The 21,899-nt window shown below is 39.8% G+C and overlaps 1 protein-coding gene across 1 annotated transcript in view; it reads left to right on the forward strand.

Moving 5' to 3' along the window:
- Positions 1-11,724: 11,724 nt before the first annotated feature.
- Positions 11,725-21,899, forward strand: part of pard6b (par-6 partitioning defective 6 homolog beta (C. elegans)) — a 29,869-nt gene continuing 19,694 nt past the window's right edge. The window contains exons 1-2 of the mRNA XM_058643657.1: positions 11,725-12,060; positions 18,033-18,255. Coding sequence (XP_058499640.1) covers positions 11,998-12,060; positions 18,033-18,255 — 286 coding nt within the window. The 5' untranslated portion in view covers positions 11,725-11,997. The remainder of the gene's footprint in view (positions 12,061-18,032; positions 18,256-21,899) is intronic.

A 21,899-nucleotide genomic window follows, 5' to 3' on the forward strand; every position in this document is an offset into this window, starting at 1 on the left:
TCAGGCATGGGCGAAAACACACTGGCACTGACACAGGGGAACAGAGAGTTTTTAAAGTCCACATGGCTTAATTGTCAGCAGGTGTGTGTAATCAGGACCGGCAGGCCGGCAGAGGAGGCAAACTGCCGGAGTGACAGAGTTAGCGTCGCGACACGTCATCTTGACAAGGGGCAGATGACGGTGTGGAGCTGTGACTGTGATGCACCTGCGGTCACTTCACTATCTGTTCATAAAGTTACTAATAAATGTGATTAACATGTGAATTAGAGTTTAAGAGTTATTAAACTACTTTTAACACGTTGTTATTGTTCCTAACAATTTGGTCATGAGTCACGTCAGGTTTTCTGGCACCGCCGCCAATACTTACCCCCGATTTCCACCGGGCGCTTCAGCGGCGTGGTCACCGGAGCTGATCGCTGCCACTGCTCTGTCCGCTGGAACAGTGAGCACCGGGCTGGTTCTAACGATGCGTTACTACCACAAGTTGTTACGACGAGAAATGGCGCCGGGCGTGATGTCGCATCAGTCAGTTTGATTAAACAGAGTGAAACGGAAACGCCAGTGACCGTGAAGTTAACGAAGACGCGCGGATGTGTCGGACACGGAAAAACTTGCATTAAGTATGTTCACAGTACACAGCAAACACATCCAAAATTAACATTTGCTCACCTGTCTGGGCAAAGTACGGGACCTGTTTTAGGTGTGTCGAAGATGTCCAAAGTGTCCAAAATCCTCCACCAGTCTCAAAAGCAGCTAACAAGCAATTGAAAGGCGCGAAATGAATAAAGGTCAATCTGCACATGTGCAGAGTTTGAAACTTTTTTTTTTACTTCTGAAACTTAATTTTCCAAGTGAAGACAGCTCAAAATTATTAATTGAATTTACCTTTCGAACCAAAAATGACTAGTGAATTGTTTCTATTAAGTTACCAGAACAATTTCACAAAAACTAAGTAAGGCCAACTCATTACTTTCAATTTCTTAGGATATTTGTATTTACAGTGTACACAAGTCAGGTTTTGTCCTCCATACAGGTCGCATCTCCACTACAAAAAAGGTACCCACTCAGTGTGGGCGGAGTCATCACTGCACGGCTGGTTTTTAGGATAGTTAAGTGGTTTTAACTGATCTACAGTTTGGCGCTATTCGGCTTGATTTCTGTCAAGTTTTGTTCCGTTTCGGAAATCGCTTCTCCTTCTCTTCTAAAGATAGCACCTGCTACCAGGTACTGTGGTAGTGGAAACGCTACTTAAATCGTGCTATGGCGAGTCGAGCCGGTGGAAATACGCCATTACTGATCAGAAGACAACTGATGTCAGTGGTGAAACACCTAAAGTAGGAAGGGGAAAAGGAAAGCAATAAGAGGATGAAAGGACAGAAAGGAAATAAAGTACAAAAGAAAGTAGAAAGAAATCCATTTGTCTACTCACACAAGTAAATCACACCAAGCATCTAATGACAGAGACGTCTGAGCCAGCGAATCATTTCATCAGGACAGGCCGAGGTAATGCTGCTCTGCATCAGGCACTGTGAGCACTGAGCGTCCGCAGAGGCGGAGCTGATCACCTCCGACAACGTATCGCGCTGAAATCAGTTTCAGGTTGGATATTCAACAGACATTCCCTCCAGATCTAACGGCACCCTCCTCCTTCTCCACCCCGAGATAGCTGCACAATCAAGGCTTTTTCAAAGTCTGACCCATCACTCTTAACTACCGCGGTCTCATTTAGGGACCATCAACAAATTTAAATGCCAATGTTTACATTAAAAATTGATAAAAAAAAAATATGGGAGGTACTAAAATTTAAGAAAAAGAGGTGTGTCCTGACTAGGCAGTCTAGTACTATGTTTCTGCACTAATTTTGAGTCTTTGGGTCACATGACCTGGAAGCTATTGAGCTAAAATGCTAATATTTACATTAAAGGCGACATAGACCGGAAGCTCCAATTAACGTTGCGTTTGTGTGTTTATCCGCGTCATTACCTCGTTTATGAAACCCAAAAGTTTCAGAACAACAGTTCAGCCACTGCTGAGAAAATAGTGTTGTATTGTTTTCCTGGGCTCTGCGAAGCGGATCGGCACTTCCGTAATTTGATGTCGTCATCAGAAATCCTCACCACTACTCTCACCACTGTAGCGCCTCCTGGTGCAGGCACTAGTCCGGGCACATCCGGTTGCGTACATTCAACCGCAGAAGAAGAAGAACTACTCTTGTTGTAGCTGCTGAGATGCAGAGCATCCACCGTGCCAGAGGGGGAGCTGTGTATCTGAGAGCTGGCCTACCAATTACGTCACTTCCAGGTACCTGGCCAATCACAGCACAGTGGGAAAGCTCTCATTGGCTGGCCAATCACAACACAGTCCACGTTCTGGGGGTGTGATTTTGGTCTGAAACAGCGCGGCTGACGAGAGCGTCAGTGAGGAGATATTTTGATCGGCTCGTTTGCAGCGACTAGGAGGTTTTTAACCATGAAAACAAGTTAATATATGTAAGTAGACCTCCATAACTAACATATATGTGTGATACAAGCATTCGATGTCACCTTTAAAAAAATTATAAAAATTAATGGAATAAAAAGAGGTGTGTCCTGACTAGGCAGTCTAGTTCTATGTTTGTAAACATGGCCTGGAAGCTATTGAGCTAAAATGCTAATATTTACATTAAAAAAATTATAAAAAATTGGCAACTATTTAAAGGGAATATAAAGAGGTGTGTCCTGACTAGGCAGTCCAGTACTAGGTTTATACACTGATTTGGAGTGATTAATTATTTAAATTAATAAATACACTCTTAATTACTTTAATTTGTCATTAACTATTTAAATAAATACATACACCATTACATTAAATAATTATTAAACATGTCATTTATTTTATTTAATAATACACCATTACATAATGACTTAAATTAATAAATACACCATTAAATGATTACTTTAATATATAATTTATTTAATTTAATTTAATTTAATTTAATTTAATTTAATTTAATAAATACACCATTATTAACTTAAATGTGTCATTAATTATTTAAATAAATACACCATTAAATAAGGACTTCCATCACATTTGTTTTCTTAAGTTACAAAACACTGACATGTTTTTTTTTTTTTTCCCTAATCACTTAGTACTCAGTGGAGCTCCACTTCAGGTTTTACTTGATACTCATTCCAAACAAAATGTTTAATTAAATATTAGTTTAATATCATATGATAAAAATCAAAGTGTTAAAGTTAAATTCAAGTGTTAAGTGTGTTTGTTGTTTGGTTGTGATGAGTTTCTGTTGTACTCACACCAGCAAACCGAATCCGTCCATGAACCCAGTCCTGTAGCAGGTTTGTAGCAGGTTTGCGTTGTTGCTGCAAACAGAGAGTGAGACACAAACACGCGACTGTGATCTTTTCATTAAAGACAAGAGATGAGAAGAAGACTGGTGTCAGTGAGGAAACAAGGAAACAAAGTAACGTCAAACTTACATCTGTGATCTGTCAGCATCTCCTCTCCCTCTGGTGCAGCCATCAACACTTCCGGCTTTTGTAAGGAGTTTGAATATTGGCACGAATGGTCAGCCAACCAGCTTTATTTAAAATATTACACAAACGTTGACAAAGAAACAACATCCCCTTCAAAAAGAGGAAAAGGATATGTTGTACATAATCAAGTGCTAAGTGTTGTAAATAAACAACTTGATATAAAATAATTAGAGGCAGTTTGTAGATGCAGTTGACAGAAAAGATCATTTTACATCAACGTCACACTTGCACTGATGTTAAAGGACTTTTGTTTTATTTGTTACACTCGACATTATTGACAAAGTTACTCCAGTAGAACATTAAAGATTATAAACAAAGATTTAATGTCTAAAAACATGGATTTCCAGGCATTTTCCATCCCATAATAGTCAAAATTCTGCACTTGTATATTGTGTACTTTTAGCCGTACATTAAACCTCTGGGAGAATTATGAATGCAATGGTAATTTTGTACTTTTAATGTTATATCATCTGCCTTCAGCAGCATGAATAAAGACATTTCACATCCAATCCAACTTTATTTATAAAGCACTTTAAAACAAAGTGCTGTGTGCTTGTTTTTATTCAACAACAATAATAATAATAATCATGTATGTAAATACTTGATTATTGATGTGATTGTAAATCTTCCTCTGTGTTTAATCTGTGAGTATAAATGAGTCTTTAAAAGTTTAATATTATTCTTTATACTAACTGTTCTCTTTAGTGACACACAGGATTCAATTAAATACATAACACATTTGTACGTCTCCTGTCCCTGGGGGGACACGGTTGGGGACGACGCCATTGTTTTGGGGGTCCTGGGGTCAAACAACAACCCATGCGCACTCACACACACTAACAGACACACACACATCCCACTACATTATACAATAAATGTAGAGTGATGAAGCCATTGTAAGCTCAGATCGCCTCTCTCCCTCTCTCTCTCTCTCTCTCTCTCTCTCTCTCTTCATGTGGTTGTGAATGGTTACCATAGAAACTGAACCTATTATTTCTATCATTTCCCCTGTTGACAAAATGTCCTCTCACTCATTGTGAAGGTTTATAAAGTTCACAGCTGTTACAAACTCATTAAAAACACACACAGACCCACATAGCCACCAGAAAAAATACATGTGCTGAAGCGATCAATTGTAATTAGAAAACAAACCATCAACAGTTTCATTTTTCAGACAAAACTACAGGCCAGTAGGTGGCAGTGTTTACCTGTGAAGGTGTTGCATGGACGTGTAATAGCAAATGTGAGCTGCTCATCTTTGTTTACAGGTTGACGAGGACAGAGTAGAATTTTACAAACAGACAGAAGATTTAATGTTGATATATTTATTGAGCACTTGACAAAAACCATTTATAGTTAGATATTTGCTGTTTATATACTCTTATGTCTCTCAGGTGCTACAATATTAATTTTGTCCACCAGATGGAGACAAAGTCAAATGACTGTAAGGGTGATTTCATTTGTGTTTCATTGAGTGTCTTTTTTGGGTCTGATATCGATATTACAAAAGTACACCTACCAGAATCAATCACATCTTTTAACCCTTAAACACTGAGCGTATCGCTGACCACACGCTGGCACAAGCACACTTTGCGTTACCGTAGTTACGCCACAGTTTGTGACAGCTGAGAGGTGGCATATCAAAGTAAACATGTGGTTATTACAGAACAGAACTGAATCTGAACCCAGATGCGGGAACGGTGGCAAGTTACAGTCTTTATTTGAACACATGTAGCACTTGGACAGGCAAATAAGGAACGTGTGAAACACAGGAGCTGGATCGACGTGGACACGGACTGGAACACAGGTTGGGATAATCAAGGATGGACATAAAGCACACGCAGACAAGAAAACTTCAAAATAAGAGTGGCACTATCACAATAAAATGACATCAACAACGGAGCATGACAATTTCATGTGTTTGTCAGCAGAGACGAAAGAGTGGGAAGAACACCTGGACATAGTTTTTGCACATTGAGAGACAAACACAAATGTCAGTGTCAATATGTTTCATACTGTTCCAATTTCAAATATAACATGTTCAGGTACAACTGCAGTGTTTTTGTTTTTCTTCATCTTAAATTGTTAAGTATTTTAACAAGCAGTAAATTGTAAATAACTGACAGATATTGGAAGATGTTCAAGTTCAAGTTCAAGTAGTTTATTTGTCAAATGTACTATATGTACGACATACAGCACAGATGAAATTGCAGTCCTCTCATAACATACGTTATAATATCATAACATTACATAAGTAAACATAAATAAACAATCAATAATAAACAATCAACAGACATAAAGTAAACAATCAACATGAAGAGAATCTTCTAAGAGAAGATAAGTGAGGTAGTGCAGTTTAGTGCAAAATAGTGCAGTTTAGTGCAAAGTCCCTGGGTTCAATTCAATTCAATTCAATTCAATTTTATTTGTATAGCGCCAAATCATAACATACATTATCTCAAGGCACTGTACATAGACAACATCAAAGAGAGCAGAGAACCCCAACAGTTCACACAATGAGCAAGCACTAGGCATCAGTGGAGAGAAAAAACTCCCTCTTAACAGGAAGAAATCTCTGGCAGAACCAGGCTCAGAAATGTGCAGTCATCTGCCTCGACCGGTTGGGGTGAAATGAAAATCGGGGACAGAGGAGAGGTGGAGGACAGAAAGGGGAGGGGGGAGAAAGGACAAGAGGGAGATGAGGTAGAGACAGAAGAGAGAGAGAGACCAGGAGCAGATACACAACAACTGTATCAAGTTACAAGTTAATACAGTTAATGATATCGACTTTTTAATTATAGCACAATCCTCTGCTTTTTCCTTCATGGACGGATTAAAGCCACAGTCAAATCCTCTTTCACTTCATCATGTAGTTGGAGTTCGTTGTATGATGTCGTCTGACGCTGCGCTGCATGTGTGTGAGACAGTCCTGCTCTCCATCGCTGCTCCAGTAAGGAGAAACAATCACAAATATATTGATGTTTATGGCAGCATTAGAGTCACTTCATATGTCACCAGTCTGGCTCATTTTGAATGAAAGCATAAATCACTGTTGCCTGTCACTGACATGGATGTTGCTGAAAATAATACCTCTGTATGGAAATGAACTATGGGGATCATGTCCCACAGCTGCAACATGAACAACAACGTTTGACACACTCTTACACATTGTGGGAGAGCGACAACAATGGTGAACAAAACAAACGCCACAGAAGCTGCGCTGCAAACTCCGACCACCTATACCTGCAGAGGAAAAACTACATGTCTGCAATAAACTGCTTTCTATTTCCCTTCCTGGTTGGATTTAAACACACATCTGCCAGTTTATTAGGTACACATGTTCTGTTTATGAACACACTGATTGAGCCAATCACATGGCAGTAAGTCATTGCATTTAAGCAGGTAGATGTGATCAGGACGACCAAATCAAGTTCAAACAGACTCTCAGAATGAGGAGGAAAGGTGATTCAAGTAGCTTTTAATGTGGCATAGTTACTGGTAGTATTTCACAAACTGCTCGCACAACCACGGTGTGAAAAACAGAAAATATCCAGTGATGCCATGTTGATATCAGAGATCAGAAGAAAGGCCATGCTAAGAAAGCAAAGGGAACTCAAATCACTACAACCAAAGTGTGCAGAAACACCATCTGAAGGCACAACAATTCAATTCAATTCAATTCAATTCAATTTATTTGTATAGCGCCAAATCATAACATATATTATCTCAAGGCACTGTACATAGACAAGATTAAGGAGAGCAGAGAACCCCAACAGTTCACACAATGAGCAAACACTAGGCATCAGTGGAGAGAAAAAACTCCCTCTTAACAGGAAGAAATCTCTGACAAAACCAGGCTCAGAGATGTGCGGTCATCTGCCTCGACCGGTCAGGGTGAAAGGAAAATGGGGGACAGCGGAGAGGTGGAGGACAGAAAGGGGGGAGAGAAAGGACAAGATGGAGATGAGGTAGAGACAGAAGAGAGAGAGAGACCAGGAGCAGATACAAAACAACAGTATCAAGTCACAAGTGTATACAGTCAATGATATCGACTTTTAATTATAGCATAATGGTGATGATATGTATGATATGGGTAGCCTCAAAAACTGGATCTTGATCCTGCAACCTGCAAGATGAGAATACAGAGAGAGAGAGAGAGGGAAGGAAGGAAAGACACAAACTAGGGAGAGAAAGAGACAAGGTAAAGGTAAAGACATATAAAAAGTCACATTCATACCCTGAGTGTGAGAGAGTGAATGTGCGTGCACCACAGGAAAATCCCCCAGCAGTCTATGTCTATAGCAGCATAACTAAGAGATGGTCCAGGTTTCCCTGAACCAGCTCTAACTATAAGCTTTATCAAAAAGGAAAGTTTTAAGTCTAACGTTAAACACAGAGAGAGGCTCCGCCTCCCGAACTGTCATTGGAAGCTGGTTCCACAGGAGAGGAGGAGCCTGGTAAGTGAAGGCTCTACCTCCCATTATGCTCTTACAGACTCTGGGAACCACAAGTAAACCTGTAGTTTGTGACCTAAGTAGGGTGATAAGGTAAGACTAGGTCTTTCAGGTATGAAGGGGCCTGACCATTAAGTGCTTTGTACGTGAGGAGGAGGATTTTAAATTGAATTCTAAACTGTACGGGGAGCCAGTGTAGAGAAGCTAACACTGGAGTTATGTGGTCTCTCTTTCTAGTTCCAGTCAGAACTCGTGCTGCAGCATTTTGAATTAACTGAAGGGTTCTAACAGACTTGTTGGAACATCCTGATAATAAGGAGTTACAATAATCTAATCTAGATGTAACAAAAGCATGAACTAGTTTTTCAGCATCGTGTAAGGACAGAATATTTCTAATTTTCATAATGTTGCGCAGGTGGAAAAAGGCTGTTCTGGAAATTAGTTTTATGTGTGAATCAAATGACATTTCCTGGTCAAAAGTAACTCCAAGGTTTGTCACAGTGGAACTGGAAGCCAAGGTGATGTCATCTAAAGTGACAATGTGATCAGAAAGTTTTTCTCTGAGGTGTTTAGGGCGGAGTATAATGACCTCAGTTTTTTCTGAGTTTAAAAGTAGAAAGTTACAGGTCATCCAGGACTTAATGTCTCTGAGACATTCCTGGAGTTGAACAACCTGATTTATTTCATCCAGCCTCATTGATAAATATAGCTGTGTGTCATCTGCATAACAATGAAAGTGTATGTTGTGCTTTCTAATAAGCTGTCTATATACACCAATTCGCTTGGTTCTGTTATTCTCTCTCAGGGTTTTTCCTATCACAGCTACGCCGATGACACCCAACTCATTCTCTCTTTTCCCAGCTCCGACACACATGTAGCAGAACGGATCTCCGCTTGTCTGACCGACATCTCTCAGTGGATGTCTGACCATCACCTGAAACTCAATCTCGACAAGACTGAGTTTCTTTTTCTCCCAGGAAAGGGTTCTCCCACCACAGATCTAACCATCACACTCGACAACTCTGTGGTAGCTCCTTCTCATACCGCAAGGAACCTGGGTGTGACACTTGATGACCATCTCGCCCTCACTGCCAACATTGCTGCAACAACTCGATCTTGCAGATACATGTTGCATAACATCAGAAGGATACGGCCTCTTCTAACCGAGAAGGCGGCACAGGTTCTGGTCCAGGCTCTTGTCATCTCACGCTTGGACTACTGCAACTCCCTCCTGGCTGGTCTCCCTGCGTGTGCCATACGACCTCTGCAACTCATCCAGAATGTAGCAGCTCGACTGGTCTTCAACTTACCAAAATTCTCCCACACTACACTGCTCCTCCGCTCCCTTCACTGGCTTCCTTAGCTGCTTGCATCCGCTTCAAGGCTCTAGTGCTTGCATTCCATGCTACAAATGGATCCGGTCCAGCCTACATCCTGGACATGATCAAAACCTACACCCCAGCCCGCCCACTCCGCTCTGCATCGGCAAACCGGCTTGCTGCCCCCTCACTGAGAGGATCGCAGAGGCATTCGCAGAACTCAAGACTGTTCACTGTCCTAGCTCCCAAATGGTGGAACGAGCTCCCCATCAACATCCGGACAGCGGAAAGCCTCCACATCTTCCGCCACCGACTAAAAACACATTTCTTCCGACTCTACCTCGACTAAGACGACGACGACAAAAAAAACAAAAAAAAAACTTGCTTATACATCGCACTTATGACTAGCACTTCATAGTTTGGCTTACTTGAAGCTCTTACTTACTTCTAGCTCTTATTTGTACCCAAATGTTTAAATGCACTTATTGTAAGTCGCTTTGGATAAAAGCGTCTGCTAAATGACATGTAATGTAAAGTAATGTAATTGTTATGACTTGCGACTCACCCATCAATTTACCAACTTTGGATGTCTCCCACTGAAAGGTCACTAAAACTGACTCAAGGTTATGCAAGATGTTATTATCAGCACTTTCATACCCACTTGTTACCTTTGCTTTTAAGTTGGCCACACTTACCGTGCACTCACAACTACACAATGCTTTTACATTTGACGGAGGGCGTGTCCTGCATTGTCAGGAAAAACCATGTGTGAGAGCTCTGTTTGAGCTAAACCGTTGAATGTGATTTGAGTGGGTAGTGCCTGTATTTGTATATTTGCGTAACACGTTTTGATTTGCTGTCAGTCATGCTGCCACTTGGAAAGTTGGGAAGTAACGCAAAGCAATAGACCCACATTACAGTTAGGCCATGCTTGGCGCTGCTTCATTAAAAGTGAATGGGAAGCGTTAAAGCCCCTAAGTGATCGACTGAAGACAGTCACCGCTCCCTTTCGTCAAGGTGTCAGGGAACTACAACAGCCTTTATTTACCAGAAGGAATGTCATTCTTCTTTATTTGTGTAGTAAACTTCTACTTCAACAGAGTGGTGCAACATGGTTGATAATCGATACGCCGGGGCAAATATTGATATTATGTCTTCTCACAAGCGACATGCTCAAATGAACGAGGGAAGCTTGGGTGAAAGTTACCTGGCGGAAGAATAGAGAGTTTACAGCGGGATAACGGCTATGTTAAGAGATGTCCTTTCCACATTCAATACATAGACTTTATGCACTTTGTTCTTTATGCTGTGAATAAATAGAGAAATCCTGCACTTTTAACTTTTCACATTAACGTTTTGTCTTCTTCAGTGAGACAGATATTGTGATGTGTCGTTAAATGATTGTCTTGCAGTGTATTGATAATCACAGAATCTCAATATTATTGGACCATGTATCACATATCATACCGTGAGGTAGACTGTGATTCCCTAGTACACACAGTATAAAAGCCTTCATTTAAGGCTATGGAATCCAATATTTTTTTTTTATTTAAAGCAATTATACATTATAACAAAGCAATTGTACTATTTATTTATTTATTTATTCATTTACTTGTTTTTGACTGACTGGCAAAGAACACATTTTTGTAGTCAGTATGACGTTGTTGAATAAATAAACATTATTAAAGCACAATATTCCCTTTAAATGGAAATAAATCCAGTGGATTGATTCACAGGAACATTAATTTTAATGGTTCTAATGAATTAGAGCTTCCTTTTTTTTTTACTTTTTGGAAGGACATAGAGTACTAATAACTTTGCTGTCAAAACACATTGTAGTCTATGTTTGTGCATGCTCAGGGCAGGATGCCTGCGGCAGCAGTCCTACATGTCTTTGACCAGAAGATGTCGCCATACAATAAGAAAAAACGGTGCAGTCATTCATAGTGTGTTTCTCCTAGGTATGTTCTCAGATATCAGTCACAAGTTAATGAACAGAAAATATAATACATGAGGATATTTTTGGCGATGGTGGGTAAGGGAGATTTGTTATTTACTGTTTCTGTGTATTAAAAGTTACATATTGTCCATCATCTTGTCATTTTTGTTATGTTTAAGAAACATTCTGAACAAACACATATCTGCTTTGTAAGTTGAAGAGCTGTTACCCAGGGTTTTTTTGCTCCCCAGGACCCTTATTCCTTGGGGCCCACAAATTCCTTTATAACGCACCTGTCCCGATGTGGCGGTCACAGCCTTTTCTGACGGGACTGGAAGTTATATATGACTCTTATATTGAAATGGTAGGAGGAGGTGGGAGAGGAAGAAGCTGCGTCTTTTATTTTGAAGTCTGGTGTCGCCCCACCCCCCCACACACACACACTCAGGGGTAGAGTGGTTGTCAGAGTTTAACTGGAGACTGTTACTGAACGGTCGCGTCGCAGCAGCAGTACAGAGTCGGATCTGTCGTCGGTCACAATGAGAGCAGATAAGTTTACAGGCTGAGCTCAAGCCGCTGTCACAGTTTTTTGGGGGGCGGAAAAGAAGAAGAAGTCATCGCGGGACAGGAGAAACAGGAGGAAATAAGTGGACTTTACACTCCCGGTGTTTGGGTACTCAGCGACTGCGGCGGCGGCGACAGTGAGTGCTCCGGCGGCAGAGCTTCGGCGGCGGTCCCGCTGTTAGCGAACCATGAACAAGAACCACCGAGTGCCGAGCAACCGTTCACTGAGTGCCGTGGAGGTGAAGAGCAAGGTGCATATATATATATATATGTATATATACATATATTTATATTTATATAAATACTTATTTTTGTCACTTTATATTGTCTTTTCTCCCCGCTGTGGCTGTTGTGGTTTTGTTTTTTTAAGCTAAATTAGCCTGCTAGGTAGCCTGATAGCAAGCGGTGATGTCACACAAATTACCGAGATACACTAACACAGGTGTTTGTTTCGCTGCTAGCTCACTGCTAACTTGGCATATTACGTGATTATTCTGCGTTTGGCGTTGACGCGATCGTAGTTTTGGTTAAGTTTGATAGTTATTTAGCCTGTGAAAGTTTGAAGGTGGAGGTTATTGTCAGCTGACGCTTCAGGTGAGTGAGTGTCACGGTTTCTTCTGCGACCCCCCCCTCTTCCTTTTACCAAATAATGTAATACTTGTAAAATATGTAATATACCTATATTTATGTAGATTAACTGCTAAACATTAATAAAAGAAATACCCATATTATCGTCCAAAACAATTAAGTCACAGTATTATCATGACAAAAATATTCTGTTAAGATCCTCTCTGTTGTATGTAGTAGTTTTTATGTGGCAGAAATTAAGTTAAAGATAATTGTGATTTACAGAAATATTGTGATCATTCAGAAAAAAAAATACTATGGATAGAACTAACCCTTGCCATTGTTAAACATAAATTACCCATATATATATGGAAAAAAAACCATGTGATTTTGGTCCAAAATAAATGTGATTTACAATATCATCGCAACAAAAATACTCTGTAAAGATAATCTCTGTTATATTTAATCGTGTTTGTGTGGCAGAAATTAAGTGGAGTACCTATATTTATGTAGATAAACTGCTAAAGATAATTGTGATTTACAGAAATATTGTAATAATTCAAGTAAAAATGTTATGAAAAGTACTAATGGTCTAAGTTAAACATAAACTACCCATACTTCCACATATGTAGAAAAAAATGTGATTTATATTTACTTGTATGACTATTACAGTGGGATAAACATCTCAATTTTGACCAAATTAATTGCAATACAATACAAAATCCTCTCTGTTATATAGTAGTAGTTTTATTTGTCAGAAATTGAGTGTACTTCCCATAATTATGTAGATAAACTGTTCCTCCAAATAATTTTCAAGACTTAACCAAACATTTTGGCAATTCACAGAATCATTGTGATCATTCTAAAAATAATATGATGTAAAGTACAAGTGTGAAACATTCGCTGTGGTTTGATGGCAAAAGTTAAATATAAACTACTCTCAGTTATGGAGCTAAACATGTGACTTGATTAATATTATAGTGAGATAAACAAATACCAAAATAATTGTGATTCAGAAGATAATTGTGATTCAGAAGATTATCAGGACTAAAATATTCTGTAAAGATCCTCTCTGTTATATAGTAGTAGTTTTTATGTGGCGGACATTGAGTGTACTACCTATATTTATCTAGATAAACTGCTAAAAATAATTGTGATTCTTGTTATTATTGTGACATAAATGTTACATTTAGTAGGGTTTATTGGTTGAGTAAACTACCTATTATTATTATTATTATTATTATTATTATTATTATGTAGATAAAACCACCCCACCAAGTAATTTTTAATATAAAGTATCTCAACCAAAAACAGTTGCAATTCAATGTATTATTGTGATAACTGTGAAAATATAACATTGATAAATATTGAAGTGAGCTTAACGAAACAAATACTAATATTGACCAAGACTACTGTAGTATTGCTAAAGTTAGGAACATATTATGTAAATATCCCATATGCTGTTGAAAATTAGAACTAAACTTCATCAAAACCTGGAATCATATCAATGATTATATATGTCCAGACAGGACAGAATCTGGGTCCCTATTCTGACCTGGGTCCACAAATTAGTGACCTTAATTTTTGTAGTACTTTTACTTTGTGCAGCTCCAGTCCAAGGTCACCTGTTAGCTTTTGTCTTCTTGTGACCTCTGGACACAGTCCTCTGAGCAGTTCTGCTCCCTGACCTATAACTAATAGAATCTAGTTCATAATCTGACCAGTTTCCATGTTGGCAGATCATCTTTTGTTGATGCTGGGCAACAGTAACCACAACACTTTTACTATCAACACCACCAATAGGGACATTGTTTCAGATATCAGGCAGCCAGATCACTGCTGGTTATAACGTTACTCAGAGAAGCCAGCAACGTTTTCCGTGGTAATATTTCTTGCTACAACCCCGAGCTGAACATTCGGACAGACGCTTGGTTCCACAGCTTTGTTTACACACACAGAGAGAGACCGACACACACATGTCACTAAGTCTACATTAGTGATTGAAAACATGTGGTGTGTTAGAGCTTGTGGATGACAGTCTTACTATGCTCCCAGTGCAGAAAAACACATTGCTTGAGTGCAAGTTCTTTCTAAGAATGGTGTTGGTTTTCCTTTTTTTGTTTTAATGAAATTTGGTTTTGGTAGGACATTTATCAAGTGGATCCGACTGCTTTATTCTTCCCTTTATTCCTCAGTTGTTACAAATCAAATGCACTCACAAAATTTTTCACTGTTTCGAGGCACCAGACAGGGTTGCCCATTGAGCCCTTTATTATTCACACTCGCAATAGAACCATTAGTTCTGGTCCCATTCATTTCTAAACTCAAATCGGACTTACAGAGATGGGATGTTTTACATCTGACTTTAGCAGGCAGAGTGAACTGTGTTAAGATGAACGTTCTGCTGAGATTTTTATTTTTATTTCAATGTATTCCTATTTTCTTGTCAAAATCCTTTTTCTGTCAACTTGACAAATTGATATCTGGATTCATATGGAGGGATCAAAACCCTAGAATTTCGAAGGATTTCCTACAACGATCAAGAGCGGGGGGCGGGTTGACTCTGCCAAACTTAAGAGGTTACTAATGGGCAGCAAATGTCCACAAAATAGCATACTGGAATCAATCTCCGGGTATGGACTGGTGTGACCTGGAGGGCATGTCATGCACATCATCGTCCCTGGTTTCATCTAATCTTTCTGTGAAGATTTTAGGTTTACATCCAACCCTGTGGTAATATCTACCTTCAAAATATGGTCTCAATTCAGGAGGCAGCATAACCTGAGGGAAACTCTTTTGACCTACACTCCGCTATGTAACAATCACAACTTCTTAGCAGCCAAATTTGATCACACATTTGTAGCATGGCATAGAAAAGGAATCATGAGGTTCAGTGATCTATATATAAATGGAACCTTTTCTAGTTTTACGTTCCAAATATGACCTCCAACAGAAGAACCTGTTTCGCTATTTTCAAGCCCGTCAATTTGCTAGGAGCCATAGCCCACAGTTTCCTAACCTTCTTAATAAGTCACTTTTTGGCTGAGGGGTTGTACTGCACACTGTAACATTACATGTCATTTAGCAGACGCTTTTATCCAAAGCGACTTACAAGGTAACCCCTGCCAGGGGTGGAGTTGAACTTGCGACCATGAAGTCTTTTGCACACAGGGTGCCGGTCTTAACCACTGAGCCACTCCACCCTGTTACACAATGGTCATGTCAATGGGCAATGCCAAGCTGGACGAGATTAAAAAGTAAATGGGAGAAAGAACTTGGAACTGAAATCTCAGAAGGTATTTGGACTGAAGCTTTGACTAGAGTAAACAATAGCACTTCCTGTGCAAGACTGATTCTAATTCAGTTTAAGGTAGTACATCGCTTGCATTGGAGTAGAGCGAAATTTCTTCCTTTTACCCAAATGGTGATAGCAATTGTATCAGATGTTAGTGTGGCAGATTTGACACATGTTTTGGTCTTGCCATTTGCAAATTGGTACCCTAACCCTAACCCCCATTGGTATTGGTCTGACATATTTGGTGTACTGTCTAAAGTTCTTGGAGTCACTTTACAACCTTGTGCAATGATAGCATTATTTGGTGTACCAAATGAGTAAAGATTTGGTGGAGTGGCTCAGTGGTTAAGTCCGGTACCCTGTGTGTGAAAGACATCATGGTCGCAAGTTCGACTCCACCCCTGGCTGTTTGTACTCGATTCCATTGTAAGTTGCTTTGGATAAAAATGTCTGCTAAATGACATGTAAATGTAAACTTGACCAAGAAGCAACTCAACATCATGGCATTTGTTTCTTTGTTGGCACAAAGGCAAATTTTACTTCATTGGAAGTCAAATACACCACTCACTGCAGCACATTGGCTGAAAGATGTAATGCTATTTTTACATTTGGAGAAGATAAAATTTGCAATAAGACGCTCAGACAAATTTCAGTCTCTTTGGGAACCTTTTTTGTCATATCTCAGTAGTCTCCAAGAGCTTCCCAAGACTTGGTGGACTAAATCCCCATCAACATCCGGACAGCGGAAAGCCTCCACATCTTCCGCTGCCGACTAAAAACACATTTCTTCCGACTCTTCCTTGACTAAGACGACGGCGACAAACAAAAAAAACATCGCACTTATGACTAGCACTTCATAGTTTGGCTTACTTGAAGCTCTTACTTACTTCTAGCTCTTATTTGTACCCAAATGTTTAAATGTACTTATTGTAAGTCGCTTTGGATAAAAGCGTCTGCTAAATGACATGTAATGTAATGTAAATTAAAAGATTTTAGGAGTATATAGTCTTGCGGCTTGGGCCCACACTAAGGTTCGCTTGGCTGGTCATACAGACCTCTGAAGTCATGTCCCTCATTGGAATCCTGTTCATTTATTTGTGTTTTAATTTTGTTTAAGCGCACCTGTGTCTATGACACCTAAAACTGAACCTTTTCTTTATGTTTATTATGATTGTTCGTTTTATTATTATTGTTTTGGTCCAGTCGGGGTGGGGGGATGGTTGGGTGGGTGGTGGTTTGTGTGTGTATAAAAAGAAAAAAGAATGAAAATCTTTTGTAACTTTGCTGTTAAATCATTGTTACTACCCTTGATTTTTCAATAAAAAGATTTATAAAGAAAAAAAAAGAATGGTGGTGGTGTATAACTGCGTATCACGTAGACTACACCACTATATGTGAGTCACAGCCTCAAATCGCAAGACTAGATCCAATTGGAACTGCTTTATTCTCCACATGAGTGTTGCGATGGTGGGGTGGGGTACATCCTGGACAGGTTTCCAGTCCATCTCCCAATTTAGAGTGCCCAATTAACCTAAACTATTAATCCCCAATCTACATGTCTTTGGACTATGTGATGAAGCCTGTTGTCAGAACACCAGGTGGCCCGTTGAAGGCCACTTTTTCCTTGATATCTAGCTACCTCCACCAAGGAGGTAATGGATCATCGGCATGGGTTTATCTCCAAGTTTGTCCTTCTTTTAGCAACTCCCTGTTCACAGTTCTTGACGGACCAATATGAATTTCTTTGTGATGGGTAGGTGATCACTCAAGTATGTTCCCATTGAATTCTGGTATGACTCTACCCACTGATGATGTCACAAAAAATTAAACCAGTGGTTCTCAAACTTTTTATACCAAGTACCACCTGAGAAAACTCTGGTCAAAATTCCTCAGCTCTACCCCGATCACATACCCTGGTATATACAGTACAACAGTATATTTCTGGTTTTCCTCCAACTACCACCAGAGGAAGCTTGCTTACCACTGGTGGTACACTTACCACAGTTTGAGAACCATGAAGCTAAACTTAAAAAAAACATAATGTATCTCTGTCAAAATGTGTATGCAGGATCGGACACTCTACCAGCAAACGACATTTCATGAGGATTTCTCATCCAGATCACATGTTGGGCAGCTTAGAATGAATTTTGTCATGTTTATGTAAGATGGTTATAGCTTTAATCAGGTCAAATTCTATACATTTCCAGCAAGTATTTTGGATCCAGTGGATCAAAATGTAGAAATTTAAAACACAGGTAAAACATGTAAAACGCAGGTGACAAAGTGTTTAAATCTTGGCGTTTAGCCTGTTTGCCTTTGTGCTTGCTCTCACATTAATTGTCTTTTCCCTACCCATCCCAGTTTGGTGCAGAGTTTCGTCGCTTCTCTCTGGATCGGTCAAAGCCGGGCCGATTCGATGAGTTCTACGGCCTCCTGCAGCATGTGCACCGCATCCCAAACGTGGAGCTGCTGGTGGGCTATGCCGATGTACACGGCGACCTGCTGCCCATCAACAATGACGACAACTACCACAAGGCCATCTCCACCGCCAGCCCTCTGCTCAGACTGTTTCTGCAGAGGAAAGGTAAGCACAGGAGGAGGAGGAAGTGTTTGAGAAAAGGGTCGCTGTTTACATTTGTGTTTTAGTTGCGAACAATGCAGCTTAAAAATATCGGATGAGCTCTTGAACAACACAGTATTTCTGTGTATGAATTAGGTATATAATAGTATAACATACTGCGGTAGGACCATGTAAATCTTTAGGCTGCATGTTGTCTGTGTTTACTTTTTACCACTGCTCACAAACTTCTGTGTCTTTAAGTCTCCCACTTATGTCCCATATAAGTTAAGTGATAATTCAGGTTTTTCTTTAAGAGTTTTTTTTAACTGAGGCACATTGCCAACAGCCCCTCGTGACTGACTGCAAACTTAAGTTTGAAAAATGCTCACTCCCTGCACCAAAGTCCATCTGCATATTTAGCTCACATGGGACACAGGAAATGCTGGTTTTCTGCTGCCTTGTTTGTGAAGTTTGTGTCCCAGGTAAATCTGAAAGGATTTCAAACACCAAAACTTACAAAAGAACACATGTGAACTTATGGATGGGGGCAGCAGTGGATCAGCAACATCCTTTGTGTGTGATGCAGAATTGCTGATTTCCTCCATGGAGTTTGGCATGTGACAGAGTGAGCAGATTACTTACTTAATTTTCTAGTCAAAAACCAGGAAATGAAACCACAAACGTATTTTAAAGGTGTTGCTGACTTATAAAAGTGTAGATTTTATTAGGTGAGCCTTTTGTGTGGCTAAAATCACTTTTACATTGCTCTGAATATGTTTAATACAAGCACACCTCTAAAAACCTTTAATCTGTGCTTTTAAAGGCCAGATAGCTTGTTGACAAATAGTTTTTACTAAAAGAAATACTTTTAAAAAATTAGTCAGAGAGTTAATTCAGGTGGATCTCAATGTTCTACTGTTGCACACAGAAGGAGTGTCTTTTTCCTTTTTCGCTGCGTCTGCAGACTGAAATGAGGGTTTCACATTTACCACAAACAATATACAGACTCTCTACGTCCAGTCATGACTGTAGTGATCGTCCTGCTCCTGCCTGCTGTGGCACTACACGGTGTCCTTGGCTGTTGCTTTATCTCTGCAGAGTCTGGGAGTCATTGTTTTGGTTGCTTTATTAGCTCTGCTAGTGTTTGCACATGCTAAGTGGTTGCATAAGCCTGTTTTTTGTCGGTCAGGCGGCGACACACATCAAACTGAAGCTGCTGCTCCTTCTTCTTTTTTTTGTTTTAGTTTGGAAGTGCGTCCAAACTAATGATCAGCACAGTGTGACCTGTTAAGTGCTGGTAGGATGGGGGGTGTATGGGGGTCGGCTCCGGGGGCCGTGCACGCTCGCTCTGTTGTGTTTAAGCTGCCTTTGCTGTCCCATATGACTGTATAGAAGCTAAGCCACTTTGTCAGGAGGAGATTAGTGGGGTCACTGTGTAGTGCTGCATGGGACCATGTTTCAATTACATGATCCAGACATTAGCCCCCATGCTGAGTTCACTGCTGCTCACACACACAGAGAGAGGAAAAACAAACAAACACCGTAACATAGTAATGGTTGGATAAACCTACCTAAATACATTTTTAAGGTCAGTCAAACAAAGTTATATTAAGACAACTTGCTTATTTTAGTGCAGCTACAACCCCTTACAGATTTATTGCCCTCAAACCCTGGTTTTTCCTACTGATTTTGGGGCCGTACACTTATGTTTTTTATCAACCTGGAACTGGCATTTTGATAGCATTGAAATGTTTTGAAAATGGATCTTGGAGTGGGAAAATCTAAAAAGCACCACCGTAGCATTTTCGTATTGACATAAATCTCTGTCTTTGGTGTTTTGGGGTTTACATTGTAATGTATACTTATTTGAATAAGCTTTATGTAGCTTTTACACGGTGCAGTTCAACATCTCCTTCCCTCACACTTGCTGTATTTCTGTTGCAGTGCCACATACAGTACAGGCCTGGCACATGTACTACTACTACAGTGTTGTACAGTTGTGTGGATGAAGAAGACATTTCCTGAAAATCTCACGTTTAGCTCTGCAACAATCAAAATGTCAATTATTTCCTCAAATTTATTGAGTACTTGTTTGATGACGATTGTTGTCTCCCAAACCTTGAAATGATGATTTGTTATATGGAGAAACCAGAAACCAGAATATCCAACCAAACCAACCAAAATATTCAAAGTTAAGAAGCTGAAAAATCTGAAAACGTGTATTAATTATTTAAAAAGAAAACCCAACAACATTCAAAACGACTAACTGATTGTGAAAATAGGATTAATTGTGTAGTCGATTCATAATAAATTAATTGAATAATCCTTGAAGCCCTAGTCATATTTACAGAATATTCAAAACAACAAAAAAAGGCCGAAGTTACAACACCCTTCCTCCACCACCACCTTTCAAGCACCATTTGGTCCTCCTAGCTTAAAAGGCTTTACAGTGTGCACATTCAGCAGATTGGCATCTTATAGATCATTTATTATATAGCTGCAGTTATTATCTCTCGTGATGGCTTTTATTGTGAGTTAACCACCTGCACCTGCTCCAAATGTGCTTAACACCTAAGAGCATATTTATCTGGAAAATGTTAAATTGTGCTGTCTCAGGGACATGACTGCGGCAGACTGACAGAATAACAGAGCTGCCGTGAGATTTGATCATATGCTACACCAATGTCCACATTGATAAATGCTGATCTTTACGTGCAAATGACCGTACTGTACACTCCTTTACTAAGCTTTACATCCTGTCCTCACCCAGTTTTCTTTGACTTTGACGGAAAACACCACAAGGTCAAGAAAAAAAAACCACAACAATGTCCCAACTTCCAGGGATATTATCTTAACAATAGGAGTCCCAAGGGAAGAGAAAAACAAATCCTCCCTAAACTACAGCAAATGGGAATTAATCAATAAAATAGATTTATGTCCCAGCCCCTAATACTACAAAGGTTCTCCAATACACTTTGAAGTAAAGGATGGATGAAGGATAGTAAAGTAAAAAGTTTGTTTTGAAGATAAACTGCAGACGTAGGGTTCTGTGAGTAAAAACAAGTGGTTATGTCTTACAGATGCTTTCAGTGACACGGTGGCGGTTAATCCACGCGTATTGTGAGGTTATTTGTCTGAGGGTTGACGTCTCTGTGGGCGTGAACATTCGTCAATGTGCCTGGTGGACAGACAGAGAGACGGATGTTCTGCTGTGTCGGAGTGTCTGTTGTTGTATTGTTGTGGTCTGGGTGTTGAATAATGGCCACATTGTTGTTGTTTTTTGCATTACTGATGAGCCGTTTATGTCTTGTTTTTCACTGCTGAATAAAAATTTCGAAACATTTCTTACACACACACACACACACACACACACACAGTACAACTCAACTACGACACTGTTAATGACTATCGAGTTGTCCACTGTTTACTGGTTGTCATGGCGGCGCTGAAGAGTCTCGTTCATAGGCGGATTCACAGTGCTGGAGTCTCTTTAAGGCCGATGATGAGAGCTGCAATGCATGCTGGGAGCCTTGAAAACACAAGCGCTGCTGTGTGTGTGTGTGTGAGACTCTGCACTGTGTGTTTTCATGTGATATTATAATGTCAGCAGTGGATTTTGTCACATGTAGAAAAAAAAAACCTACACATTCTGTTTTTTTTCCAGAAGT

Source organism: Solea solea, chromosome 11 (assembly GCF_958295425.1).
Source record: "Solea solea chromosome 11, fSolSol10.1, whole genome shotgun sequence".
Lineage (NCBI taxonomy): Eukaryota > Metazoa > Chordata > Actinopteri > Pleuronectiformes > Soleidae > Solea > Solea solea.